At 34.0% G+C, this 24602-nt stretch overlaps 1 protein-coding gene and 1 long non-coding RNA gene across 5 annotated transcripts; both read left to right on the top strand.

Annotated features, from left to right (window-relative positions):
* Window positions 1-546: 546 nt before the first annotated feature.
* Window positions 547-23035, top strand: LOC144976457 (uncharacterized). 4 transcript variants are annotated; one of them, XM_078920749.1, is made up of 5 exons: window positions 547-664; window positions 13728-14113; window positions 17871-19176; window positions 20711-20775; window positions 22231-23035. In XM_078920749.1, exons 2-5 carry the CDS (start codon window positions 13749-13751, stop codon window positions 22994-22996), a joined length of 2502 nt encoding a protein of 833 aa, XP_078776875.1. In that variant the 5' UTR covers window positions 547-664; window positions 13728-13748; the 3' UTR covers window positions 22997-23035. The 4 variants fall into 4 exon arrangements, with proteins under 4 accessions (XP_078776875.1, XP_078776880.1, XP_078776890.1 ...); XM_078920754.1 differs by having other exon boundaries at window positions 565-646; XM_078920764.1 differs by having other exon boundaries at window positions 571-664; window positions 13728-14912.
* LOC144976475 (uncharacterized) lies at window positions 1048-3001 on the top strand. The gene is made up of 4 exons (XR_013646112.1): window positions 1048-1130; window positions 2008-2097; window positions 2338-2427; window positions 2917-3001. It is a non-coding gene; the product is annotated as an uncharacterized LOC144976475 (long non-coding RNA).
* Window positions 23036-24602: the final 1567 nt, after the last annotated feature.

The raw sequence follows: 24602 nt of genomic DNA, 5'->3' as shown, positions 1-24602 counted from the left end.
AAAATTTCCCCTTTTTTATACTGTCACGCCCCCGATCGCCGATCGCCTCAAAAAAATATCTCCCCGTGTGTGGGCAAAAATCATCTGCGATTAACGCAGGATCGGGTCACAGCGACCCAGCAGTGCCTGTTCGGCGATCCGACCCGCGATGAGATCTGGGCGTCTATGGGGGGCTTAAAACAACATTGGCGCCCTGAGGGACCCCATTCCACAATTCCTAACTTTACTCGTAGCGTCTACCAGTGCGACGTAGTATTGTCTTTCCCCAAAGATTGAAGAGAAAAAACTTTAATTTCTTATGGCACCTTATGATCTTCACACCGTGTCGTACTCTTTATTGCAGATCCACTATAGAACCATTTTTTTTTTCAAGTAAAACATGAAATCCGTAGACTAATCGCTGTTGTGATTGAACTAAAAAGCTTTTTGGATTTAACTCATTCCTTTTTCTGAGGATAATAAGTTGATCACGTTTGAATTTGATTGGTATTTTTTTGGCACTTTTTACCGCATTAAAAAATTGAGCTGGCAACCAGAGTTCCCTAAGTTTGTTTTTGGTGTTTACGAAAACGAAAGTAGGAAAGCGTCCGTGTCCGATGTTCAAATTCAGCTGTCTTTCGACTCAAATGAATAGACAAAGATCTGTGTAAGCGTAACATTTTGCGTGAGTGTAATTTTATTTCCCTCTTTGCAAACTACAAAGTTCGTCATAATTTATGATTTGATTTATTTCCTCTGATTCCCATTTTAAATGTTTTTACATGACTTGCTTTGGCTTTGTTATTGTTGTTATTGTTATTTGTTAGGTAGTCTCACTATTTTAAAACTCTCATTCACTGAACGTGAGAGGTCGTGCAGCGAAAATTGAACCCGGAAATATGCCGGAAGCTGACCATCGTTATGGACGCTGTCGTTGAATCAAAATGAAAGCCAATGAAAGCAGACGCGGAGCTCTTGATTTTCGCCATTTTTTGTCTTTCGCGAAACCACTATGGCCTCAACATCCGGTCACCCGTTGCCCCAACAATGTTTCTGTCGTCTGCTATTTCAATCGAGGGAATCGGCGGAGAATTCGATATCGTACGAATTTTTTTGTTCGAGCCCTAAAAGTCTCATGAAAATTGATGGAGGTAAGAGACATTTTTTTTTGGTTTTATTTAATAATGTAATACTATTTCTTAATTCACATCTATAAAGTGAAAATTTTCCGTTTCTTTAACATTTGAACAGTGTGTATGCGAGGTTTCAATTGAATTGGCCTACCCTGAAAATTTTTGTGTGTCCTCGTATTTTTTTTCTATTCCAGCTCTAAAAATGTAATGAAATTAATGGAACTGAGGGACGATTTTTTTGTTTTATTTAATAATGTAATAATATTTCTTAATTCACATCTATGAAGTGATAATTTTCCGTTTGTGTAACATTTGAACAGTGTGTGTACGAGGTTTCAATTGAATTGGCCGACCCTGAAAATTTTTATGTGCCCTCTAGTAATTTATTTATTCCAGCTCTAAAAATGTAGTGAAATTAATGGAAGTAAGGGACAATTTATTTTGGTTTTATTTCATACTATTTCTTAATTCACATCTATGAAGTGATAATTTTCCGTATGTGTAACATTTGAATAGTGTGTGTGCGAGGTTTCAATTGAATTGACTGACCCTGAAATTTTTTATGTGCCCTCTAGTAATTTATTTTATTCCAGCTCTAAAAATGTAATGAAATTAATGGAAGTAAGGGACAATTTATTTTGGTTTTATTTCATAATATTTCTTAATTCACATCTATGAAGTGATAATTTTACTTTTGTGTAACATTTGAACAGTGTGTGTACGAAGTTTCAGTGAAATTTAAACGTTATTTTTGTACTTTTACATTTAGCAAGTATTGCATTCAGAAAAATGAGATTTGTCACTAATAATTGTTCTAAAGGAAGAAAATATTTTTTCCAGCATTTTCTTTCTTTTTCTGTTTTGTTTACCTCATCTTTAATTGTTTTCCATACAGTACAGTTTGTTACGTGTGTGAATCAACTAAGTAGATTCTTGTTGTGGAATTTGCTGCATTCCTGTGCATTAACTCGATGGGGCATTGAAGGTAGGATATTTTAATTAATAACCACTCCTCCCCCCTCCTCCTATTCTTAAACTTTATTGGTCTTTCATAGCCATCTTCTATCTCTGAGAGGGGGGGGGGGAATAAATTGCAAACTTTATATTATTTTTCTTTTTCCTTTATCTGTCAGTCTTGTTTTCTGTCTCTAAAATAAATCAAATTATACACATTCAATCTTTATTTCTTCTTTTTAACAGACCGTCTTATTTGTTTTTCAAACAGTTTGTTTGGTGTGTGGGTCTACTAAGAGATTATTGTTGTGGAATTTGCTGCAATCCTGGGCATTAACTCGATTTGGCCTTGTCATTGAAGGTATGATATTTTAGTTAATAACCCCCCCTCCCCCCTCCTCCTATACTTAATCTTTATTGGTCTTTCATAGCCATCTTCTATTTCTGAGAGGGGGGGGGGGGGAGATAAATTGCATCTTTTATATTATTTTTCTTTTTTTTTTTGCTTTATCTGTCAGTCTTGTTTTCTGCCTTTAAAATATATCATATTATACACATTCAATCTTTATTTATATTCTGAGACTCAAGGTGATAGCACAAAATACCAGCATTAGGTGTGACCCATGGAGATCAGACATCATTGTCTAATTTCTAATCAGTGAATGGCAGTTTGAGTTTTGTCATTGATAGTTATAGACTTATTTTGTTGACAGTAGCCAGTGAAGGCCTTTCACGGATTGGCTTTACATGATAAAACTTCTGATTATGAACTATCAATTGTGCTTTTCAAGCAACATCCCAGTAATTTTTCCTTTATTTGAAAACACTATCTTCATTGTTTTTCAAACAGTTTGTTTGGTGTGTGGGTCTACTAAGTAGATTATTGTTGTGGAATTTGCTGCAATCCTGGGCATTAACTCGATTTGGCATTGTCATTGAAGGTATGATATTTTAGTTAATAACACCCCCCCTCCTCCCCTCCCCTATTCTTAATCTTTATTGGTCTTTCATAGCCATTTTCTATTTCTGAGAGAGAGAGAGAGAGAGAGAGAGGGGGGGACGGGGGGGGGGGGGGATAAATTGCATCTTTTATATTCTTTTTCTTTTTTTTTTTTTGCTTTATCTTTCAGTCTTGTTTTCTGTCTTTAAAATATATCAAATTATACACATTTAATCTTTATTTCTTCTTTTGAACACACCATCTTTTTTGTTTTTCATACAGTTTGTTTGGTGTGTGAGTCTACTAAGTAGATTCTTGTTGTGGAATTTGCTGCAATCCTGGCATTAACTCGATTTGGCACTGTCATTGAAGGTAGGATATTTTATTTAATTACACCTTCTTTTGAACACATCTTAATTGTTTTTCATACAGTTTGGTCTGAGGGTTAAGTCTGTAGATTCTACCTGCAGGTAACTGTTCTATCTTTGATTGGATAGTGAAGGTAGGATACTTTAATTCATACACCCATCCCCCTTTCTTAAAATCCATTGGTATCTCATACTCATCTTGGGGTTCTGATAGTTCACAAAAGTAACGGATGACCCAGGTGCACTCGAGATTTTTTGATGACGTCCTTATCTACTCCCCAGATATTGGGTCGCTGGGTCCGATCTGGTGAAATCAGTTTGCGATAACTAGCTTCTATCCAGAGGGTAGCAAAAAATTGCCATTGTCTGTTTCAAGCTATAGATATTGGATAAACTCGGCTCCATGGTCTCAGTGGCTCAAAGGGTATACTCATCTTCAATTCCCAGGAAAAAATATATTGCATTGTTATTTTAGATTTTTGCTCTATCTGCAAGTGTCTCTAACTGCCCTGGTATAGTAGTTTTCTGCATGGAAACTTCCAAAATTCTGCACAATATTTTCATTCACAACACACAAGCTTCTAACATAAAATATTAGCAAAAAGTGTGAACCACCGTTGTAAAATTACAAAATCAGGTGAACGGGCAGTTTGAGCATTGCTTTTGTAGCAGATTACACAAAATTTGTACTCTGCTGAAAGCCTTCAGGATGGTGCTACATGATCCATCTTTTTTTTTTTGAACTACCATATGTGTTGCTGAGCTGTCAGAATTCATTTGAACGGGAAAACTACAATGACAATTCCAATCATTATGATGTTAGCAAAAGCTAGGTTTTTCTATCTTTTCTTTTTACGTACTCCCCCCCCCCCCCCCCCCCCCGCCAACTGAATCAGAAGTCTTGTTGCATCCTTTCCTTTATACTTGGTTGTGGAGATTAACATTTGATTTATAAAATGATACTAACAGTTGTTTGCTTTGTTATTGTTCAGGTGTGTTTGAATTCGTCAACAAGGGCTACATCAAACTCATTGTATATAAAGCATTAGAATCAAGAGGTGAGTTGTCTCAAAATTAAAATATAATTTTTAAATATTAAAAAAAAAAGAAAAGTCAAGCGCATTCATGAAGATTTTTTAAAGAAATGATCAGCCCCACAAACTTACACAATCCATGTTAAAAGCATTACCCATTAATTACCACTGTACCAATGACAGGATCTTATCGTTATTCATGAGGCGCTTTATCTTAAAATCCTCTAGAGATGCACAATATAATAATAATAATAATAATAATAATAATAATAATAATAATAATAATAATAATAATAATAATAATAATAATAATAGTAATAGTAATAATAATTATTATAATCAATAATTTCATCTGTTTGGAAAGTATTTGTACAGACGTATGGTGCATGATAAAAATCAAATAAATATTTGCAACAATATCACAAAGCAACAGAAGTAAAAGTAAATGTATATGGTCTTCAGAATTAAAAAAAATTGAAATAAGGGTAAATATCATAAATAGACTTCAGATTATGTGATATTTGTGAGGAAAGGTAGAACCATCCATTTAAGGTGTGAAATTAATGTAAAATTGCACGGTTTTAAAAACAAATGAATTTGTCAATTTCTTATTTAGTTTTTTAGTTAATGTAAAAGTCTATTTTAAAGCATTACATTTATTTTATTTGTTCTGTTAAAGTAATTCAAAGATATATTTAGAGAATAAAATCAACAGAACAAAGCTAATTTTTTAAATTAATAAATCTCTTTTTCTCCCCACAGACCAGTTAAGGCATGGTGTCCAAGACAGCCAGTCAGGTGTGGTCATTAGTGGCAAACTACTCATTTGATCCAGATATGCCTCACCAGATGGAGCATTTGTTTTTCAATGAGTGCAAAAGAAGTATCCTGAAACCATTCTGAAAATTCAAGAGCTTTCTGGTTTCGACATTAATAAAATGTATTATATTTGTTATTCGCTGAAGAAGAGGTTTGAGCCCAAAACGTTCTGTTTTTGGTATTTTGTTCTTTTTTTAACTTATTATATTCATTTTTGTACTAAACAAGAAAAATAAGTATTACTGTTATTGGCTGAAGAAGGGATTTGAGTCCGAAACGTTCCGTATTTGATATTTTATTCTTCTTTGAGGTTGTTATATTCAGCATTGTACTTTAGAAGAAAAAAAACGTATTATTATTGTTATTGGCTGAAGAAGGAATTTGAGCCCGAAACATTCCGTATTTGGTATTTTATTCTTCTTTGAGGTTGTTATATTCATTTTTGTACATTAGAAGAAAAAAAACGTATTATTATTGTTATTGGCTGAAGAAGGAATTTGAGCCCGAAACATTCCATATTTAATTTGGTATTTTATTCTTCTTTGAGGTTGTTATATTCATTTTTGTACATTAGAAGGAAAAAAAGTATCATTATTGTTATTGGCTGAAGAAGGGATTTGAGCCCGAAACATTCCATATTTGGTATTTTATTCTTCTTTGAGGTTGTTATATTCAGTAATTGTACATTAGAAGGAAAAAAAAGTATCATTATTATTATTTGCTGAAGAAGGGAGTTGAGCCCGAAACATTCTATATTTGGTATTTTATTCTTCTTTGAGGTTGCTATATTCATTTTTGTACATTAGAAGTAAAAGAAAAGTATTATTATTATTATTGTTATTTGCTGAAGAAGGGATTTGAAGTCGAAACATTCTGTGTTTAGTATTTTATTTTTTGACTTTGCAGTTGGTAGAGGACTCACTTTACATGCAAAGGGACTGGGATTGGTCCTGGGTGCAATCGAGATATTTTTCTGATCCCTTTGACTACCCAGCTGTGAATGGGTAGCCGGGTCTGTTAGATCTGGTGGAAAGTACTTTGTGATGGACTAACGTCCTATCCAAAAGGTAGCAAGCAATTGCTATTGTCTATTCATGCTATAGCAGCCGGGATAAACCCATGAACCATGGATATCCATTTTGTACATTAAGTAAATATTATTTGCAATTGGCTGAAGAAGGGTTTTGAGCCCGAAACATTCCTTGTTTTGGTATTTTGTTCTTTTTAAAAGCTGTTATGAGTAATTATATAGAAAAGTCCACAACTTCTAGCATTTGTATCTTTTTGTTTTCTAGACATGTGAGCTTTTCAAAAAACATTTTCTTTTCTATTGAACGGATCCCTTGTTTAAATAAAAAGTAAAAGGTGTGGTTTTGGACACAATTTTGATCCATTTTTTCTCTTTGTGATATGTATCAGTTTCCCGTCACTCTTTTGACCATATCTCAAAAACTATAAGTGCCACAATCATAAAACCTATATGAATTTTGATTGTTTTTGTGCAAGGAATCCAATGAAACTATTTTCAGAATGATTTGACAACTTTGAAAATTTAGTGAGACTACCTATATTTGTTTGTCATTGTCTATATGGACCTCTAACTCTATCTAGACACTAAAATTAAAACATTCAAATTGGGTTGAGCTCAATGAAACCCTTTTAGCCTATATCATTATAAAGTGCTTCTCAACATGATTCTAATGACTAAACCATTCGGCCATGACACCCACTTCGAAGTCGACGCATAATATGTGTATAGTATAATATGTAGATCTATAGATATCTATGTAGTAGGCTGTCATTATTCCCAGACGCCTGTCTGGGGATAATGAAAATTCGTTATCCCCAGACAGGTGTCTGGGGATAACCAATTTTTGTTATCCCCAGGTCTGGGGATAAAGAAAATTTGTTATCCCCAGACGCATGTAGCAAGTGGGCAGAAAGATTTTATGCAAAATGCCAAACTAGGCGTGAAAAATACCAAATATTCTGGAAAAAATACTAGTGGTTGTGTCCCAAAACTTTTGCCAAAACAGTTAATATCTCAAGTGATATTTAACACAAGATGAAAGTAAATAGTGATCAAATGTCAAATCCAGCTCTTTTAAAATAATTATTTTAAAGCAAATGGATCAATGAAATTTCTTTTGTTACTTTGATCTGAAAACGTCAAACTGGCAATTCGACTTTTTATTTTCAACCAGGAAGAAAGTTGTTAATCATCAAATCTGTTCATAGTCCACCAACCATTTAAATTTTCACTACCTACCTACCTGTTAACTTTATTGATATTCTCTTGTTTCTATAATTTGCTCATTCTGGCCACAATTTTGGGATGACCGGGAATTATTTTTTATTTCGCGGACGAATTCCTAGGTCATGGTGTTGTTCGCCCTAAAGCCCAAAACCGACACCTGTTATTTTCCTGTCTTCTTCGCACAACAAGACAATATAATTTAGTATCACACGTCCACAAAACTAGATCCAACAACATATTTTTACTCGAATCAGAGATGAAAATAACTACCAAAACAAGGAAGCAAAAATGGTGGAAATATGTTTAGCTCATATATGAATTTAAGATATTCCGATATCGGTGTGGATAGACAGCTCAGTGGGTTAGGCCACCTTTCATTTTACTCCTTTTAGCTGCACAGATTCGAACTTGTCGCGACCCCCCCCCCCCCCCTTACACACACACACTTTTTTTTTTTTTAACTTTTTCTTTCTTTCTTCCCAATTGATGTTCATTGTTTTCACTTTTGTTCCGAGTTCCGAGCAAGAGTTTTTTTAATCAGTTGAATTTTTTATTTCTCCGATAATATTATTTCATTATTTAATTTGGTCTAGATCTATTATTGTTTTTTTTTGGGTTTTTTTTTTGGTCAAATGATAATATTAATAATAATAATTAATAATAATAATAATAATAATAATAATAATAATAATAATAATAATTGTAATAATTGTTATTATTATTACTATTACCATCATAATCATTATTATATTATTATCAATAATAATATTATTTTTATTATTAATACTCTTATCATCATATTATTGTTATTATTATTATTATTATTATTATTATTATTATTATTATTATTATTATTATTATTATTATTATTATTATTATTATTATATTATCATTCATTATTATTACTATCATCATTATTATTACTATTATCATTATTATTGTTATTATTATTATTATTATTATTATTATTATTATTATTATTATTATTATTATTATTATTATTATTATTATATCTATCCTCTATCTGACCATTTGGTCGCTCTCTGAATATTTCTGTTTGTTTGCTTTTTAATTATTTATTCTTTTTAGACACTATTTGAGATCGGAGTGGGGACGAATATATTTGCTAGAAACTAGAAAAAAAAACCAAGAGAGAGAGAGAGAGAGAGAGAGAGAGAGAGAGAGAGAGAGAGAGAGAGAGAGAGAGAGAGAGAGAGAGAGTTTAATATTTTAAAAAAAGAGGTGGGGGGAGGATGGATGGGACATTTATCCTTTTCAACAAAAGTGACGTTACCAGGATTTGAACCCACAACGTCGATTCTGGTCAAACTTCCAGGGCAGACGACTAAACCATTCGGCCATGACACCCACTTCGAAGTCGACGCATATTGTGTATATGTAGTAACAACTGATTTTAATGTTGGTTAATTTTATGTTTTTATAAATATTTTATTAACTTTCCTTATTTCTATGTGCATTTGAAAACATTCCATATTCTGGAATGTGGATAATTGTTTAAAAGAGCGGAGTTTCAAATATGCGTCTGGGGATAATGAAAATTCGTTATCCCCAGACAGGTGTCTGGGGATAACGAATTTTTATTATCCCCAGACAGGTGTCTGGGGATAATCACAGCACTATGTAGTAACAACTGATTTAATGATAATTAATGTTGGTTAATTTATGTTTTTATAGATATTTTATTAACTTTCCTTATTTCTATGTGCATTTGGAAACATTCCATTTTCTGGAATGTGGATAATTGTTTGAAAGAGCAGAGTTTCAAATGTGTGTCTAGAAATAATGAAAATTCGTTATCCCCAGACAGGTGTCTGGGGATAACAATTTCATATCTCCACAGTTGTCGGATAAGACATTCTTCTCTTCGTCTAACATTTTGTCGAGATATCTTTGTAGGGTTTTACATTATAAACTTGCTAAAACTCTTTTATCCACAATCAATAGATATACTAAATTAGCATTGGCATTATAATAAAAATAAACAACACCAAACTATAGAGTAATTCCTCCTGAAGAAAATAAGACATATAAATCATTAAAATCCATCCATGGAACTTTTTCTAAGACCCAAAAGACACTCAAAAGTCAAAAAAAAATCGGACCACAGCCACTAGGCCATTTAATCAACTCACTGATGGTGTGCCAAATGGACATTTACCAAAGTACCTAGATATAGATCTAGATGATACTCTATTGATACTTCTGTCTCAGCCCATGCCCCATGTCCATGTCTTCATGGGACAGGCGCCACTCAGTAAAGACCTGTGATTACACACATACAATATTAAATGCATTCATAGATATATGATACTAGGTATTCTATCTATGGATTTGTTTAAAACCCTTAGATTAGATAGAATAGAATCGAATACTTATCAATATAATTAGAATCAGAATCAAAGTGGCAATTCAGACTCGAGTCTGAATAGTCTTCCATGACTATTCGGACTCCAATGTGCACGCGCATACAGAGGGGAGGATGACACAATGTCGCAGTGGGCAGAAGGTGGAACTGATAAAGAAATAGAAAAAGTTCAGAAGAAATTCTGTTTTGCCCATATCGAACTGACTCAGCTCATACCACTATTTTGGACTGTAGAAGGATTGTTGCCTGTCTCACACTACCACAATGTTTTTTATTTGGACATCCTGTTATGTTGTTAGAAAAGCTTTTAATTTATACCTATACCACAGTAACTTTGACTGACTTTTGTTACTTTTTAAAAATTTTCTATCTGAACCCAAAAAATCTATGATTTTGTCTTTCTCATGAAATATAGTGAATTAGACTACCTGTTGATAGTTACTAAAATCGTAATTTTGATTTACATTAAATTTATGTAATTTTCAATTATTAAAATATTAACCAAAAAAAAATCTAAACTGCCATGGGAGACTATTCAGACTGAGGCTGAATAATCGTTTGATTGCACATGTGCATTGGAATTTGAGTCCGAATAGCCATGGGAGACTATTCAGACTCAATTCCAAACAGCCAATAAGAATAAGAATATCTAGCTACTCATAGTCTACTATGGCTATGGATTCAAAAACTTGAAATAACCGGGAGTCGTCGTCATATATTCTCACTATTTATATTTCAATGTGTAATATTATTTTTGATGTTAAGACTTTTTCTATAGGGAAGTATAGATAACACATTAAAATAAATAATATCAGCAAGAGATGTTTATACTACAAGTAAATGTTTTAAATTATATTTTGAAAATATAGATAGAAATAACGTGAGGGAATTAATTAAATGCAAAGTAAAAAATAATAATAATGAATGAGAGCCTAAAATATGGATAACTTCCCTTGTTCTGAGAATTTTGTCATTTGGTGGAATATCTGGAGGAAATTGTTCTGGTGGCCATAAAGACAGTTTAAAACTAATAATATTTCAGCTACTTTTAATTGTTAATTTAGCTCTATTTGCGTGATACCTAAAGCCACCGCCAAAGTTTCAAAGATTGCTGCACGGCTGTATCTATACTGCAAATCTAAATCGGTATTTAAGAATTTTGAAAACAAGCAATTAATATAGATAATTTAGTTTTTTCCTTTGGATAAATATCACGTTAACTCCAGGTGAGCAATTCAGTATATATACTATTACGATTAGTTATTTGAGTGTTTGTGGAATTTCAGCCTCTTCATGACTGGATAGTGTCAGATTTGTTCTTTTTTATTTTTGGAAGGGGATGGTGGGCGCGTGCATTTTTGTTCAAATATGATATTCCAGCAAAGTTCAGGAGATTTGGACTCCAGTCTGAATAGTCTCCTGTGGGCTATTCAAACTCCAATGTGCATGCGCAAACACAGGAGGGGAGAGGCCTTCCACCTATTCCTGAAACTAAGGGAAACAACCCAAGTATTCCTTTAACTAACCCTAAGAAAAAATAAAAGCCAGTTCCTTTAACAAACCTTATAGGAAAAACAAACACCCTAGGACCTTTACTAAGACCTATAATTAACTAACCGTAATAGATAAAAAATCCTTGGATCTCGAGCTAACCTGAAAACAAAAACTAGGACTGCTTTGCACTACCTTTCAATATTTCAATCACAAAATGGTGGCAGAAAACCAAAACAATGGTCATATTGGGAAATTTAAAACTTTTACCAATCAATCAAGGTTTGTTCTACAGCTTTTAAAATGCCACAAAAAATTGGCAAGTTGAATGAATAAACATCTGACCAAAAATCCACGGTTAAAATAATAATATTATTAAGTAAAGCCACCTCCAGGAACATGCAGGAGGTCTCCCCAGGAGGGAACACAGTGCCAGCAGTGGGCAGAGGGTGTGGGAACTGATAGTAGTAGAAGATGAAATTCTGTTTTGCCCATATCAGTCTGACTCAGCTGATAACTCTTCTCCAGACTGTATAAAGATTTTTACCTATCTAACTATCAGAATCGGTATTATTTTGTCCTTTTATTTGGACATTGTGTAAAGTTGTTATAAAAACCTTCCTCTAGACTGCGGTTACTTTGACAGACTTATGTTCCTTTTGAATGGAACTTTTAAACTATTTTCTTTTTACTGACTGATCGATGATTTTGTCTTTCACATCAAATAAAGCAGGTTTGTGGTATGACACTTGCCTTTTGATCGGAAGGTCCTGGGTTCAAGCCCTGCTCTTAGCAGTACATGGTTGAGTCCTTGGAAAAGGCTCTTTACTCACATGTTCTCACCATATCAGGTGAAAAATGAGTACCTGGTCGTTAACAGCGTTGTCTCTGTCAGTAAGAAAATGAATATTTCCTGACAAGCATCATGTCTCATCCTACATGTTATGTGTAGCTGTTGACCAGGGACCCTTTGATAGTTATTATACCACTGTGATTATTTTCATTTTCATCAATTTTATGTAATTGTCAATAATTAAAAATAAACTGAAATTTGAAAAAAAAAACAAAAAAAACAAGAAAGCAAAAAAAACTATACTTCCATGGGAGACTATACAGACTCGTCTGTGTGGCTGGGTATATTAGATTTAGTGGAAATGATTAGCCATAAATTCCTACTCATGCCACATAAATTGAGAAACTTGATGGCCATTGGACCCAGTGACAAATGTTTATTGTTTTAATTCATTCAATAAATTGATTGTAAGAGAAAGCAGCCTTGAAATGTTTTCAAATTGAATAGGTGTAGTAAAAATAATTGCCATATTATTAGGATTTTTATTTTTATCATTTTATCATCATCATAGCTATTTATTTATTCCAATGTTTGATATTATTATTATTATTATTATTATTATTATTATTATTATTATTATTATTATTATTATTATTATTGTTACGGTGTTATTATTATTATTATTATTATTATTACTACTACACACTTTTCTCCTTTTTAACAAATTATCACTGATTTTACCTGAGTTTGTTGTTTATAATTTGTTAGTTTGTTAATAGTTTGCTTCTAGTTCTAGTTATTGTTTTCTATCTTATGTATTGGTTTTCTATATTTAGTGTGTTATATACACATGAAGTCATACAATTTAAGCGTGTGGTTGGATGGGAGCATCACCCTTGAATCGTATACCTATGATGTTCGCATGGGTGTACGATCCGATAGTGATGTCGTTTCTTCTTCTCTTTACTAGCCTATCCTGCTTCTTTGGTTTGTGATTGTATTTTTGACAGGGGATTTTTTTTTTTCTGTAAATCTTCTGCCTGTTTGTTCTTGGTTATTTATAATTTAGCTTATGATATCTTTAGGTTATGATTTTGATTTACATTTGTACTATTTTTGTTAGATTGCTTGTTTTTTTGTTTCAGCGGTCTCTCATATAACCTCAATTGTGTTGGAAGAGACCTAAAGCAACAAACAAAAAAAAAAGAAAAAAAAAAGATACAATTTAATTTGCCCCGCCATATTTATGTGTTGCATTTATAGTTATTTGTCTCCACCAACTCCAAATACAAGCCCTTTAAATATATGCAGTTCAATAATTTACATGTAACATCCTGTACTCTTTCGTGAATTACACATTTGTGTTTATGGGTTAAAACGGCCAGTTTTCTTATTGATGGGCTCTAAATTTTTATTTCATTCTGTTGTGAAACTTATATTTTTCATCAAGATGTTATTACTTTAAACCAAAGCTCCAATTACACAGAATGTGTTTCCCAATTTACCAATAACTGTCTTCACTCTTCCTATTTGAAAAAAAAATTGACTTATGAATTACTTTTTTTTACTTCAGTTTTTATTCTAGGTCTTAAAAATGGAGCCTGATACAATTCTAAATCAAGATCTACATTTGTCCTTAGATGGGTTCCAGGAAAAATTATTGAACAACTTATACTCTCAATGGAAGGATTCACAGCTTTGTGATCTGTCAATACAGTCATCGGGTGGAACTGTTCGTGTACATTCATGTCTTCTTGCTGCCTTCAGCCCTACTATTGCAGACATACTAGCCAAGCTGGATGGCAAATTCCATGAGAAACAAGAAAAGAGTCAGAAGTATGTCAAAATTGTCATGGATCATCTGAATGTTGAAGTCATAAAGTCCATTGTCGCCTCCATATATACTGGTCAACTTGTAATTTCTTCAAGCCTCATTAAAGAGCTTCTCGAGACTTGCAGGTAAATGCACTGGCTTTTGGAATGCTTCTGGTTATTCAAATTCAGAATTGTTATGTTTAAAGAAACAATATAATACTCACTGATGTAGTGAAGAATCACAATCACAGTCGTTCAATGATTTACAGGGTCCCCACCGGGTCGTGAAATCGGGAAAAAGTCGGGAATTTTATGATGGGTCGTGAAGTCGGGAAAATGTCGGGAATTTTGTGATGGGTTGGGAAGTAGGGGAAAAACAAAATCAAGTATTATGTGAGGCACATAGGTGGCATAGAAAAGTTTGAAATTGGTGACAATTTATTTAAGTCATGTGGATTAGCCAGTAGAGGGTTCAAAGCTTATTTGGAGGAGGAAAAAAAGCAGTGGAGAAAAAAGTGGGAAAAGAAAACTCGCAGAAGAGGAAGTTGTTGGGCTGAAAAAAAGGAAAGTTGAGTTGACAGAGAATGCTGATTTTTTTTAGGAAAGAAAGTGAAAAACAATCAGACAAGGCTGATGAAGTGACAGGGATGAAGGAGCAATTAGCTTTATTCACCAGTGCAAATGCTCTGAGAAAAGCAGCCATAGAGAAGGAAGAGGAGTTGGCCTCCGTTTCTAAGAAACTTGAGGAGAAGGAGGCCTCCTTGAAATTGTTGTAGAGGAAGGACAGTTTGTAAATAGTCTTGTACATAGTGTATTATAGTAAAGTGAACAATGAAAAGATTGGACCTCTCTATTATTGGAAATGTGGCGGAGTACTATTGCATGGTTGATGAATCATGAAGAGAAAGCAAAATTGAATCAACTGATGGCAAGGAATCTAGGGGTAAGATGTAATGATTAATAAATAACTAGTATAATCATCTGTTCTTTGAAGGCTACACTAGTAAATGTACATGTGCACTAATTTAAAGAAGTAATGATATTTTATTATTGATAAATGGCTTTTTAAAAAATCATTCTTGACACATGGTGGAATAATTTTCTGCCCCGCGATGGGGTCTTGAAAAAAATTTCAAAGATTTGGCGGGGACCCTGGATTTAAAAAAAATTTTTTTTGGAGAATTTGTTCTTGTTATGCTTTTTAAGCGGGGGGTAGGGGGGTAGGAGGATAGGGAATGTTTTACTTGTTTTTCTTTTGTTTGATTGTTTTGGGTTGATTTTTTCAGCATGGTTTCCTTGAACTCCTCGGGACATGTATTGATATATTGAGGGAAGAAATGTATACATGACATGTTACAAAGGGTTGGTGTATGTGTGTGTTGGATAGGCAACCATTACCAAATCATGGCACTTGGCACTGAAATTAGAACGTGTTATTTGTGTGAAACAGCAATAGAGTATGTGAGAGGCTGTGTTTGCGTGTGTGTATCATACTATATACACACACCTGCAGTGTAGATAGATACACACGATACACACATACATGACTGTCAATGCACAGTAAATCATCAGTTGTCAAAACTGGGGTATCTTCTTTTTCTTCTTTTTCTTCTTCTTCTTCTTTTTCTTCTTCTTCTTCTTCTTCTTCTTCTTCTTCTTCTTCTTCTTCTTCTTCTTCTTCTTCTTCTTCTTCTTCTTCTTCTTCTTCTTCTTCTTCTTCTTCTTCTTCTTCTTCTTCTTTTTCTTCCATTTAGGCCAAAGTTTTAGGCTGAAGATTGTATGGCCGTCTTTTCAGTAACAGGGGTTTTAGAGGGAAGCAGGGAGTGATATTTTGAAGTCATCAGTCCAAAGGTGAGTTCCAAAGTCGGATGGGGGAGAGGAAGAAAGAGTAAAGATCATGGTTTGTTCTTGAGTGGGGGATTTTAAAATTAGATGCTGAGTTTCTTGTTTTGTTGTTGTTCTATTTCAAATGGCTAGTTGGATTTATAGTTTTCCGTTTTGTACTTTGTGGAATACGAGGAGTTTGTTGATGGAACGTCTTTCATGCAGCGTAATAAATAGCCATGGGGTAAAAGTAACCGGGGTAAACAACAGATATAGTCGGTGTTAGGGTTGAGTGAGTTAAGAAGCAGACTTCTGTGACGGACTTTGTCGAAAGCTTTCGAGAAGTCCAAAAGGATTGCATCTGTCTGTCCTCGATTTTCCAGTGTTTGCAAAAAGTCATAGGAGGTTGATAGCAGCCGTGTCTCACATGATCGGCGAGCTTAAAATCCATGTTGAACATCAGTGAGGATGTTTTCTTTCTGGTGGTCAATAATTGAGCTGAATATAATATGCTCTAAAATTTTGAGGCTCACAGATATCAGTGAGATTGGACGATAGTTTTCTGGTAGCGTTTTGTCTCCTTTCTTGAATAAGCCTGCTTTCAATCATTTGGCACAACTGGAGAATAATAGGGGGAAAATCATGGCATTTGAGTGAGATTGAGGAAATTTTACTCGTGTATAGTAAATAATCTTTTGTGACAAAAAAGACACAGTTAGCAGATGGGAAAGGGTGGAGGTACTAAGCTAGCTATGGGGTTGGTGAGTGATGGACTTTGGGGCTGGGTATAATTAATTTGCAATAGCCAACACCAAGTCTCTTGTTTTTGTTAGCTTGCGATGTCTGCCTCTTTTGTTAAAAATTTGTGAAATGAATCTGTGAAAGAGTTCATCAGTTGTGTTAATAAGTCACAAAGAAAATGAAGGAAGTGAATTGGGAATTCCTCTCAATTTGTGGAATCAGAGCATGTCGAAAATGAACTCAGCAAATATTTTCTAGACTGTATTTTCTTTTCACTCTTTCCATCTTGAAAGTAATGAAAATCAACATAGGGTCAAACTAAACTTTTTTTTGTTGAGATGGCTGATGATACACAAAAATGGCCTTAAAGATTTATGATGATCAGTTGAAAGGTGTCTAATTCAGGTGAATCAATTATTGTTTGCAATGATGCCAATTTTATAAAAAGTGGGATAAGTTGATAAAATCTGACCTCAAATAATTGTGCTAGAAATATCAATTTGTCACTTGAAATCTGTAATATGGGTCATAAAAATAACATTGTTTTGCAATAAATGAGTGTTTTATTGCCAGACGAAAAGTTAAAAAGAAAGAGTAAGGAGTTGTGTGAATTCTTGAAGGATTTGTCCCCATGTGACATATATTTAATAATAATGATGAAATAAAAACCATGTAAGTGTAAGGAATTATTCAAAAGACAACAGATTAAATTAGTATACAAAATAACAAAATTGCATGAGCACATAAAAAGAGAGATATTTTATAAAATTAATTTATATCAGGTAAAACGGAGCATTGAATTATTTTTTTCATTTTCATCAATACGCTTCATTAACAGTTTTTAATTTATTTTTTTTAATGTGGCAGAATAATATGCATTTGTTCAGTTATAAAGCTTTGCAATGGACTGATTCAATGCTTATTTGGAAGAAGAAAGTTTGGTTGATTATCAATGTGAGCATTGTAGTCATGTTATCCCCACGTGGTGTCTCCTCTCTATTTCACATCTTGCTAAAAAGTTTGTGCAGCATTATAGTTTATATTCTTATGCCTGCCTTGATTGCTTCTGTTAGTAAGTTGTCCTGCTGCCTTCCCATTTTTAAAGGAGGTGATAGTTTTTCCAATCTGTTTTTATTGGTGGTGGTGGGAGGGGGGGGGGGGGGGGGGGGGGGGGGTTCACAATTTACTGGCAAGTCTGTTTCTGCTGGTGTGACATTTGTAAAATACATTTGCAAATTATGAATTTAAAAACTTAAAGGCATGTCGCTCATTTTTTATTTTTTTATTTTGATCAGTAAAATATACAGTTAAAGCTAATGTTTCTTTTGTATTTCAGATGGTTGAGAATGCAAGAGCTTGGATCCCTTATTGAACAAATAGTTGTTAATCAAGAAAAAGTAAATCAACGGGTTAATCAAAGTGAACCATGTGACATGGCCACAACTTCAAATACCCATAATGTTACTACATCTATCCAAGATGTTCAGAGTGGTCATGTAGAAAAAGAAGTAAATTCCAAAGGCTTGGGTAATCCAGTTGTACCATCTTCAATATCAAGTTTTGCCTCGGCATCACAGCAATTATCTGTTCAGAGGGATTCATCTGAGAGTTTGCCTACTAAATCCCCTAAAACTTATTCATTTGTGTCACCATCAATAGATTCAAACACCAAATGTACCATATCTTCATCAGCTCAAAAGGGATCATCTACTCTAATGACTCATTCATCACACAAAGTGTCAGGGAGTTTGCCCACTAAATTTACCAAGTCCCCATCAACCCAAAAAGATCCATCTACTTTATTGACTCATTTATCACTTAAAGTGTCACAGAGTCTGCCAACCAAATCCGCCCAAACACAATCAACGTTAACTTCATCAGTAAATTCAAATAACAAATGTACCGAGTCTATATCAACAAATAATTCAAAGGTTGGATTAATCCATTCACCTCCAAAATCTTCAAGGATCAGCATCAACCAGCCATTATTGTCTGTATTGAACCAGTCAAGTACAGAAAATGGTGTGAAATCCTCATCAACTGCTGTTGGATCAGACATTATGGTTAGGCGTGGAAATAGACAAAGAAAGAAGACAAAGAAGTGGGAGGAAAGTTATTTGTTCTCTCCTCATGCTCCCAGTCCTAATTTTGAAATTGGAACTTTAAGTGAATACTCTGTTCCTTTGATTAAAGTTGAAGTGGACGATTTGTCCAGTTTTCTGTCATCAGCTGATCAATTAAATTTTCTCCACTACAATGAAAGTTTTCTATCAGTTCCCGATCAGGATAATGAAGTTGTCCCCAATGCAAACTCTTCCAATGGTGTTAATGCAGATGTATTGGATGGATCAGTTGAAATTAAGATGGAGATGACGGATGATATGTTATTCAATGTTTCAGAGAATTGTGAAGCAACCATTCAAAAGTGTCCTGAAACAAACATAGCAGTAGACAATCATGACTTATTTTCATGTGGTAGCAAAAAAGAAAAGTCAGATGCTAGTCATGTGTCTCCAGATAAAACATCAATAAAGAGGCCCGAGAAATATTGTACAATAAGTAATGGTGAACAACAAAGTCCTGTGTTATCAAAGTTGACTCCAAATCTCCACCAAGACAGAGATGACAAGTCTTTAAAAGAAGTAAGTTCCTTGACTGTCCTATTATTTTAGTTTTATCCTTATTAAATGCATGGTGCGCTTGGGAAAATGCTGCAAGGCTGTGTGCTTTACTATTTTTCTAGCTTGCAGTTTTATATATAGAATTGTATGCTCTCAAATTGTACTTGAGAGAGAAATAGAAAATAGGAAAACTCAAAATAAACGCATAAATGGGTTGATCCTTAATGACATGAAGAGTACAGGAGGAAAAGCACAGGTTTCCACTTTTTGAAATTTTTATGACATAGCCCCCTTGAGTTGTGCCAGGGCTCTAAAACTCCCACTAATAGATCAGCGAAAAAATTACAGCCACTAAATAGTGATGGTTGTGGTTTTTCCACTATTCTATTTATAGAGGGAAACTTTAAAGCCCTGACGTCACTCAAAGTTGGCAGTCACAAAAATTTAAATAATGGGCATCTGTTTGTTCCCCTGAACTCTTCATAAAAAAAAAAAATAGTTATGCCCTTCTGCCACAACATCATAGGCATTTCACGAAGGAATATAGATAATTCACCAAACAAGATGTCTGATGTCAACAGGAATCACCCATGTTGTCCAAGTGAGCAAATTGGGGGTTAATAATCTTGCCCGAGAAAAAAAACGAAAGTACCTTCTCATCCCTTCCCCCACTCCCCACCCCCTTATACTCTTCATATATGCTGTTAAAAGCATAGCTGGGGAATCTTATTCAGGCATTAATTGGCAAATCTTTACTATTACCTCCTGCCACTTAAATTTTTCAGCACTACCCGCCTGCCCAGTTCTGATAACCCACTCCAACTAATAACACTTTAGAGTTGTGACCCAAGGGATAGGTTTTTAGGCAGTTCTTTGATCTTCATAGGTGTGATCTCTTGTTTGCCTCTCCTTATTCTATACTCGATCTGTAGCTCCACCATTATAAGTAGGAATGCCTATCCACCAACTCTAGACGATCAAATTAATGCCAAAAGAGCCTTAACGTGGTGTTATTTAAAAGTTTTCCTTAATTTTTCATAGTTATTACATACAATGCAAGCTGCTTAATCGGAACAACACCATTACACAGAAATGTTTCTAATTCAGCGGCATTCCAATTAACCAATCCATTTGTGGCCTCCATCAGAACAACCTATCTAAACTACACAAATATTTTTCAGTGCATCATTTCATTTGTTTGTCTAAAATTGCATTTTCCATTCTTCACTACAGTTAACATTAACATTAAATATGTATATTCACCGTGGTAAATGAAAAGTGTTACCCAATCTTATTAATTCACATTCAGTGTCATTACACCCATATTTCGAATAAGTTGCCAAATGAATTAAGGGTACATGAATCCTGTTCCTCCTTTAATCACAACATCTTATACAAATTTAATCACCCTGGCATTATTACCTGAAATGAAGTGAGCTATCCACGACCCCCAAAATAAATATGAACATTTATATAGTGCCTTTTAAAAATTGTGCTTGTCTGTGTCTGTGTTGTCGATATTTTACTCATACTGTATTTCTTTTCCTCATTTCAGGCTGACAATTTAAATTGTAGAAAGCGGAATACCATAGGTCAAATAGTTGCTTTCAAGCCTTATAAGTAAGTCTCAATATTTTGATTAATCTTTTGCTGATTACAAATAACTTTAAAGTGATTTTTTTTACCAAAATTATTGCAATAAGTTGCACTGCAATAACAATCTAAAAAAAAATAAAGCTTATGCAATCCAGCATGTGACATCAAAAATTTGATTTTGAAAAGATAATGTCGATTTTGAATTTTATAATTCTGATTTTTAAAGAGTCTATTGCTATTTTCATGGCATTTTGGGTTTGCATCAATGTCAATTGATAATGAAAACCCTTGGTAATTGGTGGGAATAAAAAGGGGTGTATTTGTTGAGATAAATTTGTTTGCTCGTTGTAGAGATAATAACTCTTTGAAAATTAGAATAAAATAATGCCTCTAGCTGATATAGACTTTGGGATCTTATTGATAGGGATATTGGTCAGTATTGGGCGCTAGCAGCTGTTGGTCATACTGACCAATGGGTGCTAACGCCTATTGGTCAGCACTGGCGATGTACCCATCTTTATAACAGCCATTTGTCAGTGTATAATTACTAAGTTTAGTCACTCTAACATTCTTTGAAAGTCTTATTACTTCAAAATATCTTGAATACCTACCAGGACTATGATCAGTACTGACCTATAGCCCCGCCCCTATGAAGTAGGTATTGGTCAGTACTGAGCAGTGGACAGGTGAATACTTCTTCGAAATCTTTTAACTTTTTTTTTGATTGTTCACTTTCTCTAATCACAGAGAGATTTGTCAATCTTTAGAGATATAATAGGAACCTGTCCTAAAAGTTGTCCATCACTTCTGTTCTATTGAAGACTGATAAATTTAGAAATTGAGGACAGATTTTGGTTTACTGGGCCATTCATTCCCTGAAGAGATTCAAATTTTCATTAAGATTTATTTTTAGAATAAAGGTTCATAAATATTTAGAAGTAGAATGCCTTAACCTTTTAAATCAAGGAGAGTCAACTATCATCGTCTTCTTTTTGGTATTGATTCACAGGTTTCTAAACTTGTTTTAAAACTACAAATTAACTCAATTTATTGTTTTACAATTAATGTTATTCAGGTGACGCTGCATAAAAAGCTGTGGAAATTATATTTTTTTAAATCAACGAGCAAATGTCAAGTATGTTAAAACAAATTGACGATCTCATTCTAAATTAAGCCCTTAGCTAAACTTGTAATCAATACCAAATGTTTGTGTTGTCTTTATTTTTAGTCAGTGGGTTGATATTCTAAAATGATTTGGGCCCACATTGTAATCATATTTTGGTATAGTCTTGTGTGCTTTGTTGAAGAAATAAGTGAGAGAATATCCGACGAGTGTGTCTTAAAAAAGTCATAGGTCACAGAGTTAATTTATGTCTATTTTATATCGAATATGGATCGCTGAGGTTCATGATAATGATGTTTCAAAGTTGTGAGTGAAGTTTTAAAAAATGTTTGCTTCTCTTTTTTTCTGATTCACAGATGTCAAAAGTGTTTCATCAGATTTGATGCCATAGATAAATATAATGAGCATGTCAACAACCATCCCGTCTATTCTTGCCAGGAATGTCCTCTTTTCTTTTATAATAAAGGCAGATTGACTAATCATCATCTCTCAGTACATCTTAAAAACAGCCATCTTATTTGTAAGGATTGTTCATATAATGCACGCTCATGTAAAGCACTACGCCGCCATAGCATCCAAGAACATAACCAGCCCAGGCCGTTTGTTTGTAGTCATCCTGAATGTTCATTTCGAACACATAGACATTACAGTCTTTTAAATCATGAGCAAATAACCCATGCCTCTGAAAAAAAATGTGTGTGCTGTTACTGTGGTAAATTGTTTGTCACTGATTTTCATCTCAAGGTGCACCATCAAAGTTGTTTACGAACTGAAGAACATCTGTGTGATCTATGTGGAGCAGTATTCAATTTGAAGACTTATTTAGTGTGTCATAAGAACACAGTCCACCACAACATAAAAAATTACAAATGTAAACATTGTTTTAAAAGATTTAGTAATGGTGCAAACTTGAGAAGGCACTTGCGTATCCACAATAACATTTATCCTTATTCATGTCCAGTCTGCAATAAGAAGTTCCGTCATTCCAATTCTCTAAAATCTCACTTGGATATTCACAGGAGAGAAGGTGTGGATGTTGAAAATCCGTACAATTCCCATTTGTGCAATTATAAGCACAAAAAAAATGGTTTCAAATTAACCGGGACAAATAGGATCTGTTAAATGAAAAATTTATAATAAAGTAATTACATCCACTATTTTGTATTTTGGTTGAGCTTCTTGTGTATTATCTATGGTGCAATCACTGCAACTTTCTGTCATCTGCAATTTTTGCCAAATTGGGACCTACAATTTGCCAAAATTTGCCCAAAAAAAACCCCAAAATTTGCCAAGAAATTTGCCAAAAAGAACAAAATTTGCCAAAAAATTTGCCGGGGAGAACTAAGCGTTTCAGTAAAAATTAACACGCGATACAGAAAAAAATATATATAAAAGACAATTTATTACATTTAAGGAGGTTACATTTATTAATTAAGTAATTAGCGTTGTTACAAAGATTTTAAAGGATCATTATCCATAGAGAGTAGCTTCCCTTGGTTTGGGCCCAGGCAAACCTGCAACATTTCTCAAGTTTCGTTGTTTTTGTTTTTTCGTTAGTTTGTTTTCGCTTCTTTTTTCCCCCAAAATTTGCCCCGCGATTTGCCAATTTTCCCAAAATTTGTCACGATTTGCCAATTTTGGGAATTTTGCCAAAATTTGCGGATCGCCCTGATATTTGCGGCCGCAAAAAATGCAGATGACAGAACTTTACGGTGGTAATAAGGATTATCAAAACTTCTAAACGCTTTCACGACAATATCAATAACTATAGTTCTCATGGTGGAAAATTGTTGTGCTTTATTTGCCAGTGGTCTACATCCAATTTGGAGCTTCACAAAATCTAATCTAAAACTCTTTTTTAAAAAAATTTATTAATGGCTTGTGTCAAACAGTGAAAGTCTTGCACTTAAGCGATACAGATATTTTTTAGTATGTAATTCGTCACAGTTCTGAGTCCAATAATGGCATTATACAGGAAGCAAGATGAGAATGTTTTCACAATTGAAAAAAAAGAAACAAACAACAAAATTTTCAGCTTTTATATAGGGCAATATCCACTAAACATGGTCAAAGCGCTTTACAAGGGTCCCTAGCCAACAGCAACAATTAAAATGTAGGACGAGACATGATACCTGTTACTGTTAGGCAATATTACAATTTTTTCAGACGGAGACAACACAGTTAATGACCAGGTACTCATTTTACACCTGAGTACAATGAGAGAATTTGAGTAAAGAGCCTTCTCCAGGGACTCAACTATGCACCACTCACAGGTCCTTCCGGTCTGAAGATGAGTTATACCACCATACCCCATTGCTGCACATACACCATACTACATGGGATTAATTGCTTAATGATCTTGGGTTGAACTGGTGTGATGAAATTGAATTTTTTTTCCAATTCTTCCTCATTCTGTTTAAAACACAACTGAATAATTGTTGTAATGTGTTAATTAACAAGTTTCAGGCCATTATGAATGTTACATCATCTTGTGGTAGTGCATGTCATTTTGCGACCGGTGCCTCTAATTATACTAGGGTGTGATGAGTGTTAGGATGGTTCAGTCATGACTTGTCTACAGTCTACATTCAATAAACCTATAACTCTTTTGAAAATTGCTCTTCTGTTTGTGAAATTCTCTTGAGAGTTGGAGAACTTTGAATTCCCCCAAAACCTCTGTCTTGGGCTTATGGAATCTTCATCAGTCCTCAGCCTTGCTGTCTCTTCT

The sequence above is a fragment of the Berghia stephanieae genome, chromosome 1 (genome assembly GCF_034508935.2).
Source record: "Berghia stephanieae isolate SIO BIC M18660-M18661 chromosome 1, UCSD_Bste_1.3, whole genome shotgun sequence".
Lineage (NCBI taxonomy): Eukaryota > Metazoa > Mollusca > Gastropoda > Nudibranchia > Aeolidiidae > Berghia > Berghia stephanieae.
Note: the sequence above shows the minus strand (reverse complement) of the source record. Positions and strands in the feature narration are given on the sequence as shown.

Excerpts from the sequence above, each read along its gene's own strand:
- LOC144976457 (XM_078920749.1), top strand. The coding sequence starts at position 13,749 with ATGGAGCCTGATACAATTCTAAATCAAGATCTACATTTGTCCTTAGAT. Across the intron at positions 19,177-20,710 it reads ATGACAAGTCTTTAAAAGAA|GCTGACAATTTAAATTGTAG; the intron begins GTAAGTTCCTTG and ends TCCTCATTTCAG. Across the intron at positions 20,776-22,230 it reads GTTGCTTTCAAGCCTTATAA|ATGTCAAAAGTGTTTCATCA; the intron begins GTAAGTCTCAAT and ends TCTGATTCACAG.